A 22,496-nucleotide genomic window follows, 5' to 3' on the forward strand; every position below is an offset into this window, starting at 1 on the left:
ATAAAAGAAGCTATCTATTCCTTATTAACTTTTTTTTAGTAATACTGGTCTTGCTATCATGACTGTGTGATGCTTATGGTAGTTCACTAAGTTGTCCGCTAGAGGTCACAATGGACCGTGGCATTTGCGCTCACTCATTCACGACGCGGAACTCCTCCCAAGTGATGTGCTGTTTTGCGTCACTGTAACAAAGAAGCTCAGACGGTGAAAGAGACAGATCTTGCAGTCATCGTTTCACGAAGTCTTTTCCTTCCTGTCAAGTGAAAAATTGCAATATTTTCCACAAATTCGACCTTTATGCCTTACGTGGATGTATAGAACGATGGGTGCGTCGGACAGATGGAACTCTTTGCGGATGTATTTACTCTTTGTACTGCTGGAGTGTTACTGGGAAGCCGTGTGCGGCCAGCTTGCTTACTCGGTGGCGGAGGAGGTGAATGTGGGGACCGTTGTGGGCAATATTGCAAAAGATTTGAGCCTAAACGTGCAGGATTTGGAGTCACGTATGTTTCAGATTGTTGCGGGAGGTAAGAGGAAATACTTCGAGGTCAACCTAAAAACTGGTGTTCTATTTGTTAACGAGAGAATAGATCGAGAGGAGCTGTGTGTAGATGAAGCCAAATGTTCACTAAATATAGAAGCCGTAATTCACAATCCATTAAAAGTATATCGTATTGAATTCAAAATAGGAGATGTAAATGACAATTATCCATTATTTTCTAGTCACACACAGGAGCTGAACATTAGCGAGACTACAGCAGTTGGATCAAAATTTCTTCTTCACCCAGCTCATGACGCTGATGTTGGTAAAAATTCAGTAAACTCATACAAGCTTAGCCAAAATGAGTACTTTTCTCTTGAGGTACTCAAAGGAGGAAGTGTAACGCCAGAATTAGTCCTTCAAAAGCTATTAGATCGAGAAAAACAGCCTGTTGTTAGATTTACACTAACTGCTACTGATGAAGGAACACCAGCTAAATCAGGCACAATGTCAGTTGTTGTGAATGTGCTGGATAATAATGATAATGCTCCTGTATTCAGCCAAAATTTATACAAAGCGAGTGTATATGAGAATATTGAAATTGGCACATCAATAATAACTTTAAATGCTACTGATTTAGATGCAGGACAAAATGGGCAAGTGTTCTATTCTTTCAATGCAGGAGGGAGAGAGAAACAAACAAATATGTTTTCTATTGATGTCAAAACGGGAACAGTAACAAATAAGGACCATTTTGATTTTGAAAAAACAAGTGCATTTGAACTCCGCATACAAGCTAATGATGGAGGATTTTCTCCTTTAACTTCTCATACCAAATTGCTAATCGAAATTTTAGATGTCAATGACAATGCTCCGGAAATTTCAGTTACTTCACTGCTGAACACAGTGAAAGAAGATGCTACAATTGGAACAGCTATAGCAATTGTCTCCGTTTTGGACAAAGATGGGGGTAAAAATGGTATGGTGCACTGCAAAATTAAAAATGATATGCCATTTAAACTTGAGTCAAATTATAAGAACTCCTATTCCTTGGTTGTTGGAGGGCCGCTTGACAGAGAGAGCATATCTGTCTACAATATCAGTATTACAGCAACTGATGAGGGCATTCCACCTCTGTCCAGCACCAGTACCTTTAATGTGCACATCTCAGATGTTAATGACAACAAGCCACAATTCCCAGAGCCAGTCATTAATGTTTATATTAAAGAAAATAGTCCACCAGGAGCAGTACTATATAAAGTAACTGCTGTGGATGATGACATTGACCGAAATGGGTTAGTGACTTACTCATTTTTGCAAAGTGCCACTGACTCAGTGCCAGTAACCACAATGATAAACATCAACTCAGAAAGTGGAGATATAATTGCGCTTCAATCTTTTGACTATGAGAAATTAAAGACATTTCATTTTAAAGCTAAAGCAACAGACTCTGGTGCTCCTCCGCTCAGTAGCAACGTCAGCGTCAATGTTTTTATCCTGGATGAGAATGATAATAATCCCGGTGTTCTCGCACCCTATTCTGAGCATGGTTCCATTAATAGTGAAAGCATCCCATATTCTGCTGAAGCTGGATACTTTGTAGCAAAAATCAGGGCAGTCGATGCAGACTCTGGATACAATGCACTGCTCTCTTATCATCTGTCCGAGCCCAAAGGCAACAACCTCTTCCGGATTGGAACCAGCACTGGAGAGATTCGAACCAAGAGGCGAATGAGTGATAATGACCTGAAAAGTCACCCTTTGGTGGTTTTAGTGTGTGATAACGGAGAACCTTCCCTATCAGCTACTGTGTCGATAGATGTTATGGTGCTTGAAAGCACAGCTGACATCCACACTCAATTCAGACATGTGCCCAAAAACGAGGAGAGCTTCTCTTCCTTGCATTTGTATTTGCTCATTGCCACTGTGGCCGTGTCGCTCATCTTCCTGCTCAGTCTCATCACTTTAATCGCCTTCAAATGCCACAGACAGACCGATGGACATTTCGATAGGTACAGTGCCCCAATGATCACCACCCACCCTGATGGAAGCTGGTCTTACTCCAAAGCTACACAGCAATACGACGTGTGCTTCAGCTCAGACACACTCAAAAGTGACATGGTGGTTTTTCCCACGCCCTTTCCACCTGTAGAAGCAGAACTGATCAGTATTAATGGAGGAGACACCTTTACCAGGACTCAGACCTTACCTAACACTGAGAAGGTAGGATGAACGTGTTTTCCTACAGTTGCTTTGGCATAAATGTAACTTGCTTTCCTTCATTGTTTTTACTTCTCGCTATGAAATATGTTCATAAGCAAATGTGAAGCAGTCAAAGCACCCCAAATTGTCATAACCCACCTCTGTAGGTCAATGCAAATACATCTAAATTTCAATATATGTCATAGTGAGTGGTTTAATGCAGTGCGTTGTACTTGTTGTGTAACAATGTGTATTTCTGAGTGCATTGGAATTAGTTGACTTCTCGAATCTTATGTCTTTAATTAGTGTTGTTTGCATCTTAGGGTTTCTTCATATTTGCCAATATCATTGCATATAATGAGGAATAATGCATATGGTTTTAAAAAAAGTGGTTATACAATTAATTTACATTTTTTGACAAATTTGCATTCAATTGCCCCAATCCATAAGTTGCTCATATCTTTGCAACTCCATGTAATTTATTTTCTTGAAGAAAATATTCTTTTGAAAAAAGGTTGTGATTCTGCATTGGTGGATATTGAAACAGATGTACTAAGGTCTGAATACTGACACCTTTATTTAAATGAATAGGGTTTATTACAGGTAGGACTAATGAGGTTTTAATGAAAAAAAATCACGTTCAGTCAGCAATAGTTTATAAAGCTTTCTCATGGAGGAAAAACATATTAAAGTAGTTCATTTCTCATTTACATGTATGTTTGATAATAATAATAATGTCATGATATATTGAATTAGAGTCTAAAACAAAAACAAAAAATTCTTACCCCAAAAGAGACTTAAAAGAGACATTATCTTAAATCAAAGTTCAAGGTTACTTTCACTGAATAATATTAGCGTGCAGTATGTTTTAAATATTTATTCATGGCTGTTAATGGGCTTGTATTGTGAGTTGTGCTGTCCATGGTGCTGACTACTTATTCATGGCCTCTGAATTAATGCTTTGTGTAATTGAGTATGACTAAATAAGATTAAAAATTCTAATATCTTGAGTTGATACATTTATGTTTTAACATTGTTGTCCTATTGATATTGTCAACATAATACATTAGTTGCATCATTAGGGAACCGATTCTTGTGGCAATATACTGCGACTCTGTGATGTTGTTTATAGGTGAATAGTGACTTGTTAATGGGTTCTGATTCGTTACCATACAAATCCATCTTAACTACATGTCATTTATGTCTATTTCCGGCTACAACTTACATGTCAGCAAATAACATACTAAATGAAGTAAAATTTAACGTTTTGATAAAAAAAAAAAAATCGATAACTACAACGGAGTAATGGATAACAACGATCTCTTATTCATAGCATGCTGATGATGGTTGTAATTTGCACAAATGTCCACTAGAGGACATAGTAGACCGTGGCATTTTAGCGCTCTCGTCGACTGCGCGGAGCTCCTCCCAAACGTACGCCTGTTTTTCGTCATTGGAACAAAGAAGCTCAGACAGTGAAAGAAACAGATAACGGCGAGGTTCGTTACACGGAAGAAATCTGTTTGTTTGGATTTTGAATTTCCTACCAAGTCAGAACATTATATTTATTTTTGCACCCGTTCTACCTTTATGCCTTATGTGGATTTATGGAACAATGCAGGCACCTGGCAAATGGAGCTCTGTGCGGATTTACTTGATCATTGTACTACTGGAGTGTTCCTGGGAAGCCGTGTGCGGCCAGCTCTCTTATTCAGTGGCAGAGGAGGTGAATGTGGGAACCGTTGTGGGAAATATTGCTAAAGATTTGAGCCTAAACGTGCAGGATTTGGAGTCACGTATGTTTCAGATCGTTATGGGAACCAAGAGGAAATATCTCGAGGTTAACCTAAAGACTGGCGTCCTCTATGTTAATGAGAGAATAGATCGTGAAGAATTGTGTGGAGATAAAGCAAAATGTTCACTCAATTTAGAGGCAGTGATTAATAATCCATTAAAATTGTACCGTATAGAATTTATAATATTAGATGTGAATGACAATAACCCATTATTTTCTAGTCATTCAGAGGTTCTAAACATAAGTGAGACTACATCAGTAGGATCTAAATTTCCTCTACAGTCAGCTCATGATGCAGACGCAGGTAAAAATTCTGTAAATTCATACAAAATCAGCCAAAATGAACATTTTACCCTTGAGCCACTCAGAGGAGAAAGTGTGACACCAGAATTAGTTCTGCAGAAGCTTCTTGACCGAGAAAAACAAGCAGTGATCACACTCACATTGACTGCTATTGATGGGGGAACACCAGCAAAATCAGGTACAATGACTATTGTTGTGAATGTATTAGACATTAATGATAATGCACCTGCATTCAGCCAAACACTGTATAAAGCTAGCATATATGAAAATGTTGATATTGGCACATCAATAATAACCTTAAATGCTACTGATTTAGATGCGGGACAAAATGGACAAGTCTTCTATACTTTCAATGCAGGAGGCAGAACAAAACAAACAAACATGTTCTCTATTGATGAAAAGACCGGAACTGTAACAAATAAGGACAAAATTGATTTTGAACAAACAAATGCATTTGAACTCAGAATAAGAGCAAGTGATGGTGGAGCTTCTCCATTAACATCTCATGCAAAATTGTTGATTGAAGTTTTGGATGTCAATGACAATGCTCCAGAAATTTCAGTTACGTCACTAATGAACACAGTGAAAGAAGACGCCTCAATTGGTACAGCTATTGCAATTGTCTCCGTGTTGGACAAAGATGGGGGTAAAAATGGTTTGGTGCACTGTAAAATTAATAATAATGTGCCATTTAAACTTGAGCCAAATTATAAGAATTCTTATTCCTTGGTTGTTGGTGGTCCACTAGACAGAGAGAGCATATATGTCTATAATATCAGTATTACTGCAACTGATGAAGGTGTTCCATCTCTGTCCAGTACCAGCACTATTCATGTGCACATCACAGATGTTAATGACAACAAGCCACACTTCTCAGAGCCTTTCATAAATGTTTATATTAAAGAAAATAGTCCACCAGGAGCAGTACTACAAAAAGTGACTGCTGTGGATGATGACATTGATCAAAATGGGCTTGTGACATATTCATTTTTGCAAAGTACCACTGACTCAGTGCCAGTCACCACAATGATCAACATTAACTCAGAAAGTGGCGATATAATTGCTCTTCAATCTTTTGACTATGAAAAATTAAAGACATTTCAGTTTAAAATTCAGGCCACTGATTCTGGTGTTCCTCCATTAAGCAATAATTTGACCATCAATGTTTTCATTCTCGATGAGAATGACAACAGTCCTGCCATTTTAGCTCCCTATTCAGAGCATGGCTCTGTTAACAGTGAGAGCATCCCGTATTCTGCTGAAGCTGGATACTTTGTGGCAAAAATCAGAGCAGTAGATGCAGACTCTGGATACAATGCACTGCTCTCCTATCACCTGTCTGAGCCCAAAGGCAACAACCTCTTCCGGATCGGAACCAGCACTGGAGAGATTCGGACTAAAAGGCGAATGAGTGACAATGACCTGAAAAGTTACCCCTTGGTGGTGTTGGTCTGTGATAATGGAGAAGCCTCCCTGTCAGCTACTGTGTCGATTGATGTTATGGTGCTTGAAAGCACAACAGACATCCACACTCAGTTCAGAAATCTGCCCAAAAACGAAGAGAGCTTCTCGTCCTTGCACTTGTATCTGCTTATAGCCATTGTGGCCGTGTCGCTCATCTTTCTGCTCAGCCTCATCATTTTAATAGCCTTCAAATGCCACAGACAGACTGATGGACATTTTGATAGGTACAGTGCCCCAATGATCACCACCCACCCTGATGGAAGCTGGTCTTACTCCAAAGCTACTCAGCAATACGACGTGTGCTTCAGCTCAGACACACTCAAGAGTGACATGGTGGTTTTTCCTACACCATTTCCGCCTGTAGAAGCAGAACTGATCAGTATTAATGGTGGAGACACATTTACTAGGACTCAGACCTTACCTAACACCGAAAAGGTAGGTTATACATGTATTTTTTTTTTAAGCTGAATGTTGCTTTATATTCCATGTGTACATCTAGGATGTATTTCTTTTTTCATCCATAAAGAGCAATTTACACCATTAGTAGAATGTTCAATGCACCCTACATGATGATGCAGTAAAAATCATGAAGGTTTGCTCTTTAGAGCGTAAAACAGTTTGTATTGCAAGGAAAATATGTTGTTTTAACACAGTGTAATACATTCATGGTGACCATAAACAAGACCACTTGATTTTACCTGATTCCATTAATCAGGATCACTCAGGCTCCTGCAAAGCTTCCTGAGGAGCTTATCATAATAAGCTCTACAGTATTGCCAGTAGTTGTCTCTGTCCATGGTGCTGATGTTGTGAGCGTTTAGTTCAGCAATACAGTATTTTCATTTAAATTTCCAATGAGATCATCTAACACAAATCACTTTGCTTGAAGTTTGCGTAAATGTCCACTAGAGGGCGGAGTGGACCGTGGCATTTGAACACGTTCATCTACTGAAAAGGACTCCTCCCAAATGCATGCCTTCTTTTCGCCTTTGGAACAAAGAAGCTCACACCGTGAAAGACACTGATGCGACGGGGGTCGTTACACGGAAGAATTTACTTGTTTTTCCTGTTTTTTTTTTATAACTCTCAATTCAGTCATATTCAATTCTTTATTTTTGACCCGTTTCTACCTTCATGACAATGTGGATGTAGCGAAAATGTGCAGATTGGGCAAACGGAGCTGTGTGCGGATATATTTGCTCTTCGCGCTTCTGGAATGTTACTTGGAAGCCGTGTGCGGTCAGCTCTCTTATTCTGTGGCAGAGGAAGTAAATGTGGGGACCATTGTGGGAAATATTGCAAAGGATTTGAGCCTCAACGTGCAGGATTTGGAGTCCCGCATGTTTCAGATAGTTGCGGGAACCAAGAGGAAATATTTCGAGGTAAATCTAAAGACTGGCTCTCTGTATGTTAATGAGAGAATAGATCGAGAAGAACTGTGCAAAAAGCAAGGCAGGTGTGCATTCACTTTTGAGGCAGTCATTAATAATCCGTTAAAATTACACCGTATAGAAATTATCATATTAGATGTAAATGATAATTATCCAATTTTCATGAGCAAATCACAGATTATAAATATAACAGAAAATACAGCAGCAGGAGCTAAATTTCCTCTGCATCCTGCTCATGACGCAGACGTTGGTAAAAATACAATAAATTTATACAAGCTTAGTCACAACGAACATTTCTCTCTCGAAGCAAACAAAGGAGAAGGTGTGACGCCAGAATTGGTTCTTCTAAAACCTCTGGACCGAGAAAAACAGCCCGTGATCACTTTAACTTTAGCTGCTGTCGATGGAGGAACACCACCGAAATCAGGCACTATGTCCATTGTTGTGAATGTGCTGGACATCAATGATAATGCGCCTGTATTTAGTCAAAGTCTTTACAAAGCTCGTATATTTGAAAACATTGAGATTGGCACAAATATAATAACACTAAATGCAACAGATTTAGATGCAAGTCAAAACAGCCAAGTGTTTTATTCTTTCAGTGAAGTAGGTAGAGGAGAACAGAATGACTTATTTGCAATAGATAAAATAACTGGCGCTGTGACAAACATAAATAATATAAATTTTGAGGATCAAAATGTTTTTGAAATAAGAGTACAAGCCAGTGATGGAGCACCTTTCCCGATGATCTCACATGCCAAACTATTGATTGAGATTTTAGATGTCAATGACAATGCCCCTGAAATTTCAGTTACATCATTGTTGTCCACAGTAAAAGAAGATGCTACAATTGGAACGGCTGTTGCTCTTGTTTCAGTTTTAGATAAAGATGCAGGGAAAAATGGTCTTGTGCAGACTAAGATTATGAATAATGTGCCATTTAAACTTGAGCCTAATTATAAGAATTATTATTCTTTGGTTGTTGGTGGTCCTCTTGACAGAGAGAGAATATCTGTCTACAATATCAGCATTACTGCTACAGATGAAGGCCTTCCTTCTCTCTCCACCACCAGTGTAATGAACGTGCGCATTTCAGATGTTAATGACAACAAGCCACGATTTTCAGAACCCCTTATTAATGTTTACATGAAAGAAAATAGTCAACCTGGAGCAGTAATAAATACAGTGACTGCAGTAGATGATGACATTGACCAAAATGGACATGTAACTTACTCATTTGTGCAAAGTATTGCTGACTCAATGCCAATTACCACAATGATAAATATTAACTCAGAAAGTGGTGATATAATTACTCTTCAGTCTTTTGATTATGAACGGTTAAAGATGTTTCAATTCAAAGTTCTGGCCACAGATTCTGGTGTTCCTCCACTGAGCAGTAACGTGACAATAAATGTTTTCATCCTGGATGAAAATGACAACAGTCCCGCCATTTTGGCTCCCTATTCCGAACACGGTTCTGTTAACAGTGAAAGCATCCCCTATTCTGCTGAAGCGGGATACTTTGTTGCAAAAATTAGGGCTGTTGATGCAGACTCTGGATACAACGCACTGCTCTCCTATCACCTATCCGAGCCCAAAGGGAACAACCTCTTCCGGATCGGAACCAGCACCGGCGAGATTCGGACCAAAAGACGAATGAGTGACAATGATCTGAAAAGCCACCCCTTGGTGGTCTTGGTGTGTGACAACGGAGAACCCTCCCTGTCAGCAACTGTGTCTATTGACATTGTGGTGCTTGAAAGCACAGCTGATATCCACACTCAATTTAGACATGTGCCCATTAAGGAAGACAGCTTTTCGTCCTTGCATTTGTATCTGCTTATAGCCATTGCAGTCGTGTCGCTTATCTTCCTGCTCAGTCTCATCACTTTAATCGCATTCAGATGCCACAGACCAAACGACGGACATTTTGATAGGTACAGCGCCCCAATGATTACCACCCACCCAGATGGGAGTTGGTCTTATTCCAAAGCTACTCAGCAGTACGACGTGTGCTTCAGTTCAGACACTCTCAAGAGTGACATGGTGGTTTTTCCCTCACCGTTTCCACCTGTTGAAGCAGAACTGATCAGCATCAATGGAGGTGACACCTTTACCAGGACTCAAACCCTACCTAACACCGAAAAGGTAGGGTGTTCACTATTGTGCATTTTAAGGCTCTTCTCTAATGTAATGGGATTGCTGCTATGTTTTGCAGACGTATACATTCTATGTATACAGAATCTAGTTTTGTATATCTACACATATTTTGCACAAATATATACAAATATGCACAAAGAGGAATTTGTATTCCTAAATTAAACTTACCAGAGTTAATATTGTAGTCAGTGCACCTAATTTGGCAATCCAATATACATCTTGCAGATTTGTTCCTAAGGTTTCATGCAAGTGAAATAGTGAGTTAGTTTTCACACAGTGTTATACATTTATGGAGACTCGATAAATATGAGTTAGGTTTTTAACATCGGAGTCTATTGACCACTTGAGAGGATTTTTCTTCTCGTTTTCTTTCTCTTACCATAATTTTACATATTTTTGCAAAGATTGCTCAAAGTATTGAGACTTATTTTTTGTGTTGACTGAGTCCTACCTCTACATTATACTAAGAATTACTGTCATTGGTGCTGACGTCATGGGTTTTAAGAAAAACAATATTCTAATTTTAATATTTTAGGTCAAACGACATTAATCGCATTGCTTGTACTACACAAAATTGCCCGCTAGAGGACGTAGTGGACCGTTCGATGAAAGCTCGTGCATCTGAGGCACGGGGCTCCTCCCAAATGTGCGCGTTGGTTTGGTCATTGGAACAAAGGCGCCCAGCCTGTGAAAGAGCCCAATGCAATGATGTCTCGTTAAACAAAACAATTCCGTTGGTCTGGATTTTTTTTTCGTTTCCGTCACCATTTCCAACTTTATGCCTTATGTGGATGTATGGGATGATGTGTTCGCCTGGCAGATGGAGCTGTGTGCGAGCGTATTTTCTCCTTGTACTGCTGGAGTCTTACTGGAAATCCGCGTGCGGCCAGCTTTCCTATTCGGTAGCGGAGGAGGTGAATGTGGGGCACATTGTTGGAAATATTGCTAAGGATTTAAACCTAAACGTGCAGGATTTGGAGTCACGCAGTTTTCAGATTGTTGCTGGAACCAAGAGGAAATATCTCGAGGTAAATCTAAAGACTGGCGTCCTCTATGTTAATGCGAGAATAGATCGAGAAGAATTGTGTGGAGACGAAGATAAATGTACCCTCAGTGTAGAGGCAGTGATTAATAATCCGTTAAAATTGTACCGTATTGAAATAATAATTTTAGATGTAAATGACAATAACCCAGTATTTTCTAGTATTGTGCAGATATTGAACATTAGTGAGACAACACCGGTCGGATCTAAATTCCCTCTGCACCCGGCTCATGATGCAGATGTCAGTAAAAATACTGTAAATTCATACAGGATAAGGCAAAATGAACATTTCTCCCTTGAGTCACACAAAGGAGAAAGTGTGACGCCAGAATTAGTGCTTCAGAGGCTTTTGGACCGAGAAAAACAGTCAGTTATAACACTCATATTGACTGCTATTGATGGAGGAACACCAGCTAAATCAGGCACAATGACTGTTGTTGTGAATGTGTTAGACATTAATGATAATGCTCCTGTATTCAGTCAAAATATATATAAAACTAGTGTCTATGAAAATATTGAGGTTGGTTCATCAATAATAACATTGAATGCTACTGATTTAGATGCAGGACAAAATGGACTAGTGTTCTATACATTTAATGCAGGAGGGAGAGAGAAACATACCAATATGTTTTCTATTGATGAAAAAACAGGAACAGTGACAAATAGGGAAAACATTGACTTTGAAAAAAACAGTGCGTTTGAGCTCAGAATACAAGCCAGTGATGCAGGAGTTTCTCCATTAACATCCCATGCAAAATTGCTGATTCAAGTTTTAGATGTCAATGACAATGCTCCAGAAATTTCAGTTACTTCGCTGTTGAACACAGTGAAAGAAGATGCTACAATCGGTACAGCTATAGCAATTGTCTCCGTATTGGACAAAGATGGGGGTAAAAATGGTTTGGTGCACTGTAAAATTAATAACAATGTGCCTTTTAAGCTTGAGTCAAATTATAAGAACTCCTATTCTTTGGTTGTTGGTGGTCCTCTTGACAGAGAGAACATATCTATGTATAATATTAGCATTTCTGCAACTGATGAGGGAATTCCACCTCTGTCCAGCACCTGTATTGTTAATGTGCAAATCTCAGATGTTAATGACAACAAGCCACAATTCTCAGACCCCCTCATTAATGTTTATATTAAAGAAAATAGTCCACCTGGAGCAGTACTACATAAAGTGACTGCAATGGATGATGACATTGATGAAAATAGGCTGGTGACTTACTCATTTTTGCAAAGTAGCACCTTTTTACAGCCAATTACTACTATGATAAACATTAACTCCGAAAGTGGTGACATAGTTGCCCTTCAGTCTTTTGACTATGAAACCTTAAAGACATTTCAGTTCAAAGTTCAGGCCACAGATTCTGGGGTTCCTCCACTCAGCAGTAACGTGACAGTAAATGTTTTTATCCTGGATGAGAATGACAACAGTCCTGCCATTTTGGCTCCCTATTCCGAACACGGCTCCGTTAACAGTGAGAGCATCCCGTATTCTGCTGAAGCTGGATACTTTGTGGCAAAAATCCGAGCAGTAGATGCAGACTCTGGATACAACGCACTTCTCACATATCACCTGTCTGAGCCCAAAGGCAACAACCTCTTCCGGATAGGAACCAGCACCGGGGAGATTCGTACAAAGAGACGAATGAGTGACAATGACCTGAAAAGTCACCCCTTGGTGGTATTGGTCAGTGATAATGGAGAATCTTCATTGTCGGCTACTGTGTCTATTGATGTTGTGGTGCTTGAAAGCACAGCTGATATCCATACTCAATTTAGACATGTGCCCATTAAGGAAGACAGCTTCTCGTCCTTGCACTTGTATCTGCTTATAGCCATTGTGGCCGTGTCGCTCATCTTTCTGCTCAGCCTCATCACTTTAATAGCCTTCAAATGCCACAGACAAACCGATGGACATTTCGATAGGTACAGTGCCCCAATGATCACCACCCACCCTGACGGCAGCTGGTCTTACTCCAAAGCTACACAGCAGTACGACGTATGTTTCAGTTCAGACACTCTCAAGAGCGATGTAGTTGTTTTTCCTGGACCGTTTCCAACTGTAGATGCTGAACTGATTAGTATCAATGGAGGAGACACCTTTACCAGGACTCAAACATTACCCAATACAGAGAAGGTAAGCTTTTGTTTATGATTTCAAATATTCTTTTTAACGTAGATATTTTACTCACGAATGCAAGTATATTTTGGTTGTTATCGATTAGTTGTATATTATATATTTAATTAGATCAAGTCTTCATTTATTAAGCGCTGTGATTATAAAGTGATGTTTCCAATTCTCAGTGCTTGTGTCGGATGGAGTTTGGAAGTTGAAAGATTTTTGAATCATCATGATCATTGCTATTATGTGGTGTGGTGAGAAAGATTGAAGGATCATGCAGGACCTCACATATGGCATTATAGAAAGCTCTCAATATTTTCAAATGAATACATGAATACTTTTTTTTTTTTTTTTTTACTGTATAAATCCAGTAAAATGTACAGGACATTAATGGCGTGTCAATTTGCAACAATTATTTTGGATATGATTGTTAACATATTTTGAGTCACCGTAGAACACCTGTAGAAAAAAAATACAGCATGGTACATTTTATTATGTGGAGAATGGCTTCGAGGGATTTTAAGATTTTAAATGACAAACATATTTCAAATTGTGGTTAAAAAAAGAAAAAAAAACTATCGCTCTCCGTGTTTCTGAAGTGCAAGTAACTAATGCGAGTCGATGATTGTACTACTGTTGGCCAATTTTAGGATCCAGACAGCATATAATACTATATATGTTGTGTTACCTTTCGTCGTTAAAAAGTTTAGATTTCGGCCAGTTGCCATCGAGTTTATGGGACAAGAAAATAAATAAATAAATAATTTGACTTTAAACTGCATTACACCTAAATCTTCGCTAGATGGCGAAAGAGACCATGGTAAAATGGGTGCTTCCCCTCAGAAGAATTAACGTTATAAATGGGGAGTGTTCAGCGTCGGGACAACACACTGACAACGAGCCTCACCACTGAACCTCAGCAGCCAAAGACGTAAACGGATATTTCGTTGTCTTTTTTTATATGTCATTCTCTATGGATATTCCAAAGGCAAATCGGGATTGATGTTGCCTATTTGAGGAGAAATGGCTTCTCGGGACCAATGGCTTACCATCGGGGGCTTGTTTTTCACTCTGCTTTGTCTGTGCGGCTGGACCTCGGCGCAGATATCCTATTCCGTTTCGGAGGAGGTAGACAAAGGGACCGTGGTGGGAAATCTCGCCAAGGATTTAAACCTCAATGTGCAACAACTCCAATCCACGGGTCTGCATATCAATTCGGCGTACAAAAAGCGGTATTTTGACGTTAATTTGGAATCTGGAGTACTGGTTGTTAGCGAGAGAATAGATCGAGAGGAACTTTGTCCAAATGTGGTTAAATGTTCTTTAAATCTAGAAGCTGCAATGAGTAACCCTCGCAGGCTCCATCAAATTGAGATTGTTATCAATGATGTTAATGACCACGCTCCGGTTTTTAATCAAGATATTTCAACAATAGAGCTGTCTGAAAATTATTTTCTTGGAGAAAAGCATCCACTTCCACTAGCACATGACGCAGATGTAGGTGCAAACTCTGTGAAGACTTATAAATTACAGCCAAACGAATACTTCGTTTTGGACGTGCAAAATAATGGGGACAGCCTTTCTCCTGAATTGTCACTGCAGAAAGCTTTAGATAGAGAAAAGCAAGCTGTCGTTGACCTCACGCTTATTGCCATCGATGGGGGGAAACCTCCAAAATCAGGTACCATAAATATACAAATAAATGTCCTTGACGTCAATGATAATCCTCCTGTGTTTAGCAAATCTCTTTACAAGGTCCAAGTTATTGAAAATGCAGATATTGGAACAGCGTTGTTAACACTATCCGCTGCTGATTTAGACGAAGGCATCAATGGGCAACTTGTGTATTCTTTTGCAGAAAGAGGACGTTTAAATCCTGATAACAAGTTTGCACTGAATGAAAATACAGGAGAACTCACCGTTAAAGGTGATATTGATTATGAGGAAACCCAAGCATATGAGATCCGTGTACAAGTGCGTGATAAAGGCATCCCCCCTCACTTGGCGCACAGCAAAGTTCTAGTGGAAGTCATTGACGTGAATGACAATTCACCGGAAATCACTGTGTCATCTCTCATGAGTCCAGTAAAAGAGGGGGCTGAGATGGGCACTGTCGTTGCAATGGTGATGATTACTGATAAGGATGGGGGTAAAAATGGCCAAACAAAATGTAAAATTGTTGGGTCAGTGCCATTCATATTAAAGTTTAACTATAAAAATTATTACTCGTTGTTGGTTGATGGGCTTCTTGATAGGGAGGGCACCGATGAGTACCATGTAACACTTATAGCTACCGATGAAGGGACTCCGCCTCAGTCCACTACACATGTCATCACCATTCAGGTCTCTGATGTCAATGACAGTCCACCGCAATTTTTGGAGCCTGTAATTAATGTGTACGTGAAGGAGAATAGTCCAGTTGGAACGACTATTTACACTCTGACAACTACGGATGCAGATTTACTTGAAAATGGGAAAGCAACTTATCACTTGATTGACAGTGTTTTGAAAACTACACGAACAGCTTCAATGATAAACATTAACACAGAAAGTGGAGCTATTGTAAGTTTGCAGTCTTTTGACTATGAGATGTTAAAGACGTTTCATTTCAAAGTTCTGGCCACAGACTCTGGTGATCCTCCACTCAGCAGTAACGTGACAGTAAATGTTTTTATCCTGGATGAAAATGACAATAGTCCCAGTGTTCTCGCACCCTATTCTGAGCACGGCTCCGTGAACAGCGAGAGCATCCCATATTCTGCTGAAGCGGGATACTTTGTGGCAAAAATCAGGGCAGTCGATGCGGACTCTGGATACAATGCACTGCTCTCCTATCACCTGTCTGAACCCAAAGGCAATAATCTCTTCCGGATTGGAACCAGCACCGGAGAGATTCGGACCAAGAGGCGAATGAGTGACAATGACCTGAAAAGTCATCCTTTGGTGGTGTTGGTGTGTGATAGCGGTGAAGCCCCCCTGTCAGCAACTGTGTCAATTGATGTTATGGTGCTTGAAAGCACAACTGACATCCACACTCAGTTCAGACATGTACCTACAAACGAGGAGGCCTTCTCGTCCTTGCATTTGTATTTGCTCATCGCCATTGTGGGCGTATCACTCATCTTCCTACTCAGTCTCATCACTTTAATAGCCTTCAAATGCCACAGACAGACTGATGGACATTTCGATAGGTACAGTGCCCCAATGATCACCACCCACCCTGATGGAAGCTGGTCTTACTCCAAAGCTACGCAGCAGTACGACGTGTGCTTTAGCTCAGACACACTCAAAAGTGACATGGTGGTTTTTCCCACGCCCTTTCCGCCTGTCGAAGCAGAACTAATAAGTATTAATGGAGGAGACACCTTTACCAGGACTCAGACTTTACCTAATACAGAAAAGGTAGGCTAATCATTTTTTGTGTACTTAAACATGGTATGTTCCTGAGACCTAACCTATTTTTTGTGTCAACCATTTTGTCAATAGGTTTTTGATCTATAGCTTTTGACTCATTCGACCTATGCTGTGAAGTCATAGTGTGTTTACTGATATCTCAGTTGTTTGTGTCAGATGAAATTTGCCTCCTTGTGTTATTGAGACAAAATGGTCGTGCTATACATGTCTTTGTGTTATAAATGAAAATGATACTCTATGAAATTATATTTTGTTCTTCAACTATTAGTGCAGCTCTCTCCATAGAACTGGTAATGGAAGCATATATTTTTAAAGCTTGTAGAAGTATACATTTGGGTGTTTTATCTATTTTTTGGTGTCCACAGTTATGTTTACAAATGATAATCTGCATTGTGCAGATTATCTTTGTCTTTTACACTTGTTTTTGGATACAGTACATTTTAACTGAAAAAATATACATCCTTAAATGCTACATTTTTCACAATCTCTTTCCCAATGCAAAACATTTTGAACTGTTAATAATTCCAAATTGGACTAACCTGGTCACAGTTCATTTTTATTTAAATAGGAGCTATGTTTGTTATTGTATGGACATTAGCAAGAACTTGAAACATTGACTTTAAAAAAAAAACACGAACAAAATGTGTTTTCCTTTGTTTGAGAATGTTTTTAAAATAACCTCAGTCCGGGTTCAATTTTTCGTTCCACGTTTTACTGTTGTAACAGTAATTGACCACACGATGTCAGACTAAGACCACGGATGTAACGATGCATAATCGGGCCTCATTTGGGCTATGTACGACAGCCATTGGCTGCCGTTTTGACAGTCACTCCGGTTGCATTAGGTGAAAAGGACCGTTGTTACCGCTGGAGATATTGTGTTGGAGTCGGATATGAAAAAAGTGGATATACATTAACTGCATGATTTTTTTTGTTCAACGATGGGGACGACAGAGTATTTGTGGATTGATATCGTTGCCCTGCTTCTCTTTTGTGACGGATCTGCTTCGCAATTCTCTTACTCAATTTCCGAGGAGATGAACAAAGGCGCGGTGGTGGGGAATTTCGCCAAGGATTTGAACCTCAATTTGCAAGAGCTGCACAACAGAGACCTGCGTATTGTTTCAAGTTACAGTAAGAAATATATCGAGGTCGATCTTCGGACGGGGAACCTCTTTGTGAATGATAGAATAGACAGGGAGGAGCTTTGTCCCAGCGCGGAGCAATGTTTTGTGAGAATGCAGGCAATGCTGAGCAACCCGATGAGTGTACACCGGGTTGACATTAATGTCTTGGATGTGAATGACAATTCACCAAAATTTGAGGATGACTTACATATTTTAAAGATATCTGAATCAGTGGCACCCGGAGAAAGATATTTTCTTCCAGAAGCTGTCGATTTAGATGCAGGGAGCAATTCGGTAAAAACATACAAATTGAGTCCAAATGAGCATTTTACGTTGGATGTGCAAAGTGGTGGGGAACACGGAGTGTCTGCAGAGCTGGTGCTGCATAAAGCATTAGACAGAGAAAAGCAGCCCATTCATGAACTCACGCTTACTGCTTTGGACGGAGGAAAACCTATTAGATCCGGAACGTTACGTATCAAAGTAGTGGTCATGGATGTGAATGATAACACACCCGTTTTTAGCAAGTCGCTGTATAAAGTCCGTGTAAGTGAAAACGCCACTCGGGGTTCATTTGTGATTAAATTAAATGCAACGGATTTGGACGAAGGCATAAACGGTAAGATCGTGTACTCGATAATAAAACGAAGCCAAAATGATCCATCGAATGTTTTTAATTTAAATGAAGAAACGGGAGAAATCACTGTGAAAGGCGCTTTAGATTATGAAGAAACTCGTGCTTATGAAGTCAGGATACAAGCTATGGATCAAGGCCTTTCTCCTCGTAGTACAAATGCTAAACTGCTGATAGAGATAATTGATGTGAACGACAATGCCCCGGAAATAACCGTGACGTCACTAATGACACCAGTTAAAGAAAACGCAGAATTGGGTACAATTGTCGCTTTGGTAACAGTAAGTGACAAGGATGGTGGGAACAATGGCATAACAAACTGTAAGATAGGTGGATCTGTTCCTTTTCAGCTAAAATCTAACTACAAAAATGATTACTCTTTAGTTGTTGATGGAGCACTAGACCGAGAAAACACCTCTCTTTATAATATCACCATTATTGCCACAGATGAGGGAAGTCCAGGGAAGTCCAGTAGAAGGATCATTACAGTTCATGTTTCTGATGTTAACGACAATGCACCTCGTTTCATGGAACCTGTTATCAATGTGTATGTCAAAGAAAATATTCCAACTGGATATTCTATTTGTTCCATTGATGCAAATGATCCTGATTTGGATGTTAATGCGAAGGTGTCATACACATTGTTAAGTACTCATCCAAGGAGTATTCCAATTTCCTCACTTGTAAACATCAACTCGGAGAGTGGTGATATTGTCATTTTACAATCTTTTGACTATGAGAAATTAAAAACATTCAATTTCAAAGTTCAGGCTACAGATTCTGGTGTTCCTCCATTAAGCAGTAATGTGACGGTCAATGTTTTCATTCTGGATGAAAATGACAGCAGTCCAAATATTCTACCACCCTATTCTGAACACGGCTCCGTGAACAGCGAGAGCATCCCCTATTCTGCTGAAGCGGGATACTTTGTGGCAAAAATCAGAGCAGTAGATGCAGACTCTGGATACAATGCACTGCTCTCCTATCAACTGTCGGAGCCCAAAGGCAATAACCTCTTCCGAATCGGAACCAGCACAGGGGAGATTCGGACCAAGAGACGAATGAGTGACAATGACCTGAAAAGTCACCCCTTGGTGGTGTTGGTGTGTGATAACGGAGAACCTTCCCTATCAGCGACTGTGTCGATTGACGTTATGGTGCTTGAAAGCACAGCTGACATCCACACTCAGTTCAGACATGTGCCCAAAAACGAGGAGAGCTTCTCTTCCTTGCACTTGTATCTGCTCATCGCCATTGTGGCCGTGTCCATCATCTTTCTGCTCAGCCTCATCACTTTAATAGCCTTCAAATGCCACAGACAGACAGAAGGACCCTTTGATAGATACAGCGCTCCAATGATCACCACCCACCCTGATGGGAGCTGGTCTTACTCCAAAGCTACTCAGCAGTATGATGTGTGTTTCAGCTCAGACACACTCAAGAGTGACATGGTGGTTTTTCCCACGCCCTTTCCACCTGTTGAAGCAGAACTAATAAGTATAAGTGGAGGAGACACCTTTACCCGGACTCAGACCTTACCTAACACTGAGAAGGTAGGCTGATACTTTGTACATGTTTACCTTGTGGCCTGTGTAGTCTGACATTTGAAGGCAAATTTTGAACAAAATTATTAAATCATTCCAAAAAATACATAATCATGTTGAAGTAATGCATGTATAGCATATGATAAGATGTATTCATAATGAAAAACATACCCTGAAATCATCAGGTTGGCTCTAATGTGAATTTGTGTTAACTTTATGATGAGGACTTTTGTGTTCCCTTCAACAATGGCTCTATTTCGCTCGTCTCTGTGTTGTCTAAATCACGCTCTTTCCTTCAGACTAACTTTCACTTATGCTTGGTAGCCAAAAAAAAAAAAAAATCTCTGCCACTGTCCGTGGTTCTGGAATTCAAGGTTTTGTACTGTACAAGAGGGTGGCATTTTACGTTAGCTATCCATTTTAATTTACTAAACCAGTTCAGGGGCTGAGGGAAGGTGGAACCTCTATCCTCGCTCAGGAGGAAGGTGTACCACGCCCTTAGATTGGTCACCATCCATCACAGGACTCATAAAAACAGACAAATATTCGTAGTCAGTTACCTTCAAACTGTCTGGATGGAAGACGGACGAGTGAACATTTATCGGTCTCTGCAGATTCAGTATTATTAAGTAATTTATTATGATGATGGAATAGAATAGAAGTATTATTAGTTGTAATAGTAGTAGTAGTAGTAGTACAAGAACAATATTATTTGTCGGTGTTTATTGTTTTGATTCAAAAACATCAAATTAGTAGTGTTACTGCGTTTTATTGTTCTTAAAATGAAATATTACATTCTAATTAGGATATAGGACGCAACATTTTCTGGTATTATTAGATGTCATGGCTGAAAGATCAGATTTTTACATGGTTGCATTGTTGCTATTATTTATTTTGTGCAATGGCACTCATGATAGACACATACCTCATATCCACCACATGGGGACGCAAGAGACCGTAAATATGACTATGGTGATTTGACAGTCACTCAGTCATTCCTGCTCCGCCCTGCGTGGTTAAAAAAAATACCATCATCCCATAGTTCATGCGCAGAAGGCGCACAGCAACCTCTCAACAGCAATGCTGCGTTGGATTAAATTGTTTCCAAGTGGATAAGTAATCGACGGGAGTCAGTTTGTTTTGCAAAATCTACGATGAGGAAGTGCTACCAAAAATGCTGTTTCTGGATTTACCTTACTTTGCTTCTTTGTACTCGCGGCTCGACCGCTTCGCAATTGTCCTACTCCTTGAACGAGGAGGCGAACAAAGGCTTCGTGGTGGGCAACATCGCCAAGGATTTAAATCTCAACGTGCAGGAGTTGGACACCAGAGATCTACGTGTGGTTTCCAGTTACAGTAAAGAGTATTTCGGCGTAAATATACAGAGCGGTAACCTTTTTGTGAATGAAAGAATAGACAGGGAGGGGCTTTGTCCGAATGTGCTAAAATGCTCGCTAAGTATACAAGCTGTGTTAAACAATCCCATGACGGCACATCGTATTGAAATCATTATTTTAGATATAAATGATAATGCACCAGTTTTTTTAGAAAACGCGTACTCGTTGGACATTTTTGAATCGGCTTTACCGGGAGAGCGGTACTTCCTCCCGGTGGCTGTAGACGCAGATATTGGTAGTAACTCTGTAAGGAGCTATAAACTGAACAACAATGAACATTTTAAACTGGATGTGCAGAGCGGAGGGGACCACGGTGTGTCTGCAGAACTGGTGCTGCAGAAATCTTTAGATCGAGAAAAACAATCACTCATCACGCTCACGCTCACGGCTGTAGACGGGGGGAAACCTCTAAAATCAGGCTCGTTACAAATTCGCGTAAATGTGCTTGATGTTAATGATAATGTGCCCACGTTTAGCAAGTCGTTGTACAAAGTGCGTCTCAGTGAAGATTCTGTGCAAGGGTCACGTGTGATTATATTGAATGCAACAGATTTGGATGAAGGCATTAACGGTAAGATTACGTATTCTATAATAAAAAGAAGCCAAAATGATCCATCAAATGTTTTTGATTTAAATTCGGAAACGGGAGAAATCACTGTGAAAGGTGTTTTGGATTTTGAAGAGACCTCTGCTTATGAGGTAAGAATTCAAGCAGTGGATCAAGGCTCTGTTCCTCGTAGCGCAAATGCTAAACTGCTGATAGAGATAATAGATGTGAATGATAATGACCCTGAAATAACGGTGACATCACTGATGACACCGGTAAAAGAAAATTCAGAATTAGGGACAATTGTCGCTTTGGTTACAGTGAGTGATAAGGATAGTGAAAAAAATGGCATGACCAACTGTAAAGTAGTTGGATCTGTTCCATTCACACTGAAATCTAACTATAAAAATGATTATTCTTTAGTTGTTGATGGAGCACTAGACCGAGAAAACACCTCACTTTATAATGTTACCATTATAGCCACAGATGAAGGAACTCCACCTTTGTCCACCAAGAAAATTATCACTGTTCACCTTTCTGATGTTAATGATAATGCACCTCGTTTTATGGAACCTGTTATTAATGTGTATGTCAAAGAAAATAGCCCAACTGGATATTCTATTTGTTCCATTAATGCATTCGACGCTGATTTGGATGCTAATGCAAAAGTGTCATACACATTGCTGGATAGTTATCCGAGAAATATTCCAATTTCATCACTTCTGAACATCAATATGGAGAATGGCGAAATAGTCAGTTTACAATCTTTTGACTATGAGAAGTTAAAGACAATTAATTTCAAAGTTCAGGCCACAGACTTCGGTGTTCCTCCCCTAAGCAATAACGTGACCGTCAATGTTTTTATCC

At 39.8% G+C, this 22,496-nt stretch overlaps 1 protein-coding gene across 24 annotated transcripts in view; it reads left to right on the forward strand.

Annotated features, from left to right (window-relative positions):
* The window catches only part of LOC148413760 (protocadherin alpha-3-like), a 158,205-nt gene that overhangs the window by 93,228 nt on the left and 42,481 nt on the right, over window positions 1-22,496 (forward strand). The window contains exon 1 of one of the 24 annotated variants that reach the window (XM_088430726.1): window positions 4,060-6,680. The exons of 19 other annotated variants lie outside the window; for them this stretch is intronic. In XM_088430726.1, the coding sequence (XP_088286852.1) occupies window positions 4,281-6,680 (2,400 nt within the window). In that variant the 5' untranslated portion in view covers window positions 4,060-4,280. Of the gene's footprint in view, window positions 1-4,059; window positions 6,681-6,719; window positions 9,785-11,169; window positions 12,982-13,752; window positions 16,369-19,043; window positions 19,695-22,496 lie in introns of those variants that run through there. 4 more of the 24 variants (XM_088430730.1, XM_088430752.1, XM_088430731.1 and 1 more) reach the window with 4 other exon arrangements.

This window comes from Hippichthys cyanospilos, chromosome 13 (genome assembly GCF_059441005.1).
Source record: "Hippichthys cyanospilos isolate Australia breed blue-spotted pipefish chromosome 13, RoL_Hcya_1.0, whole genome shotgun sequence".
Taxonomy (NCBI): domain Eukaryota; kingdom Metazoa; phylum Chordata; class Actinopteri; order Syngnathiformes; family Syngnathidae; genus Hippichthys; species Hippichthys cyanospilos.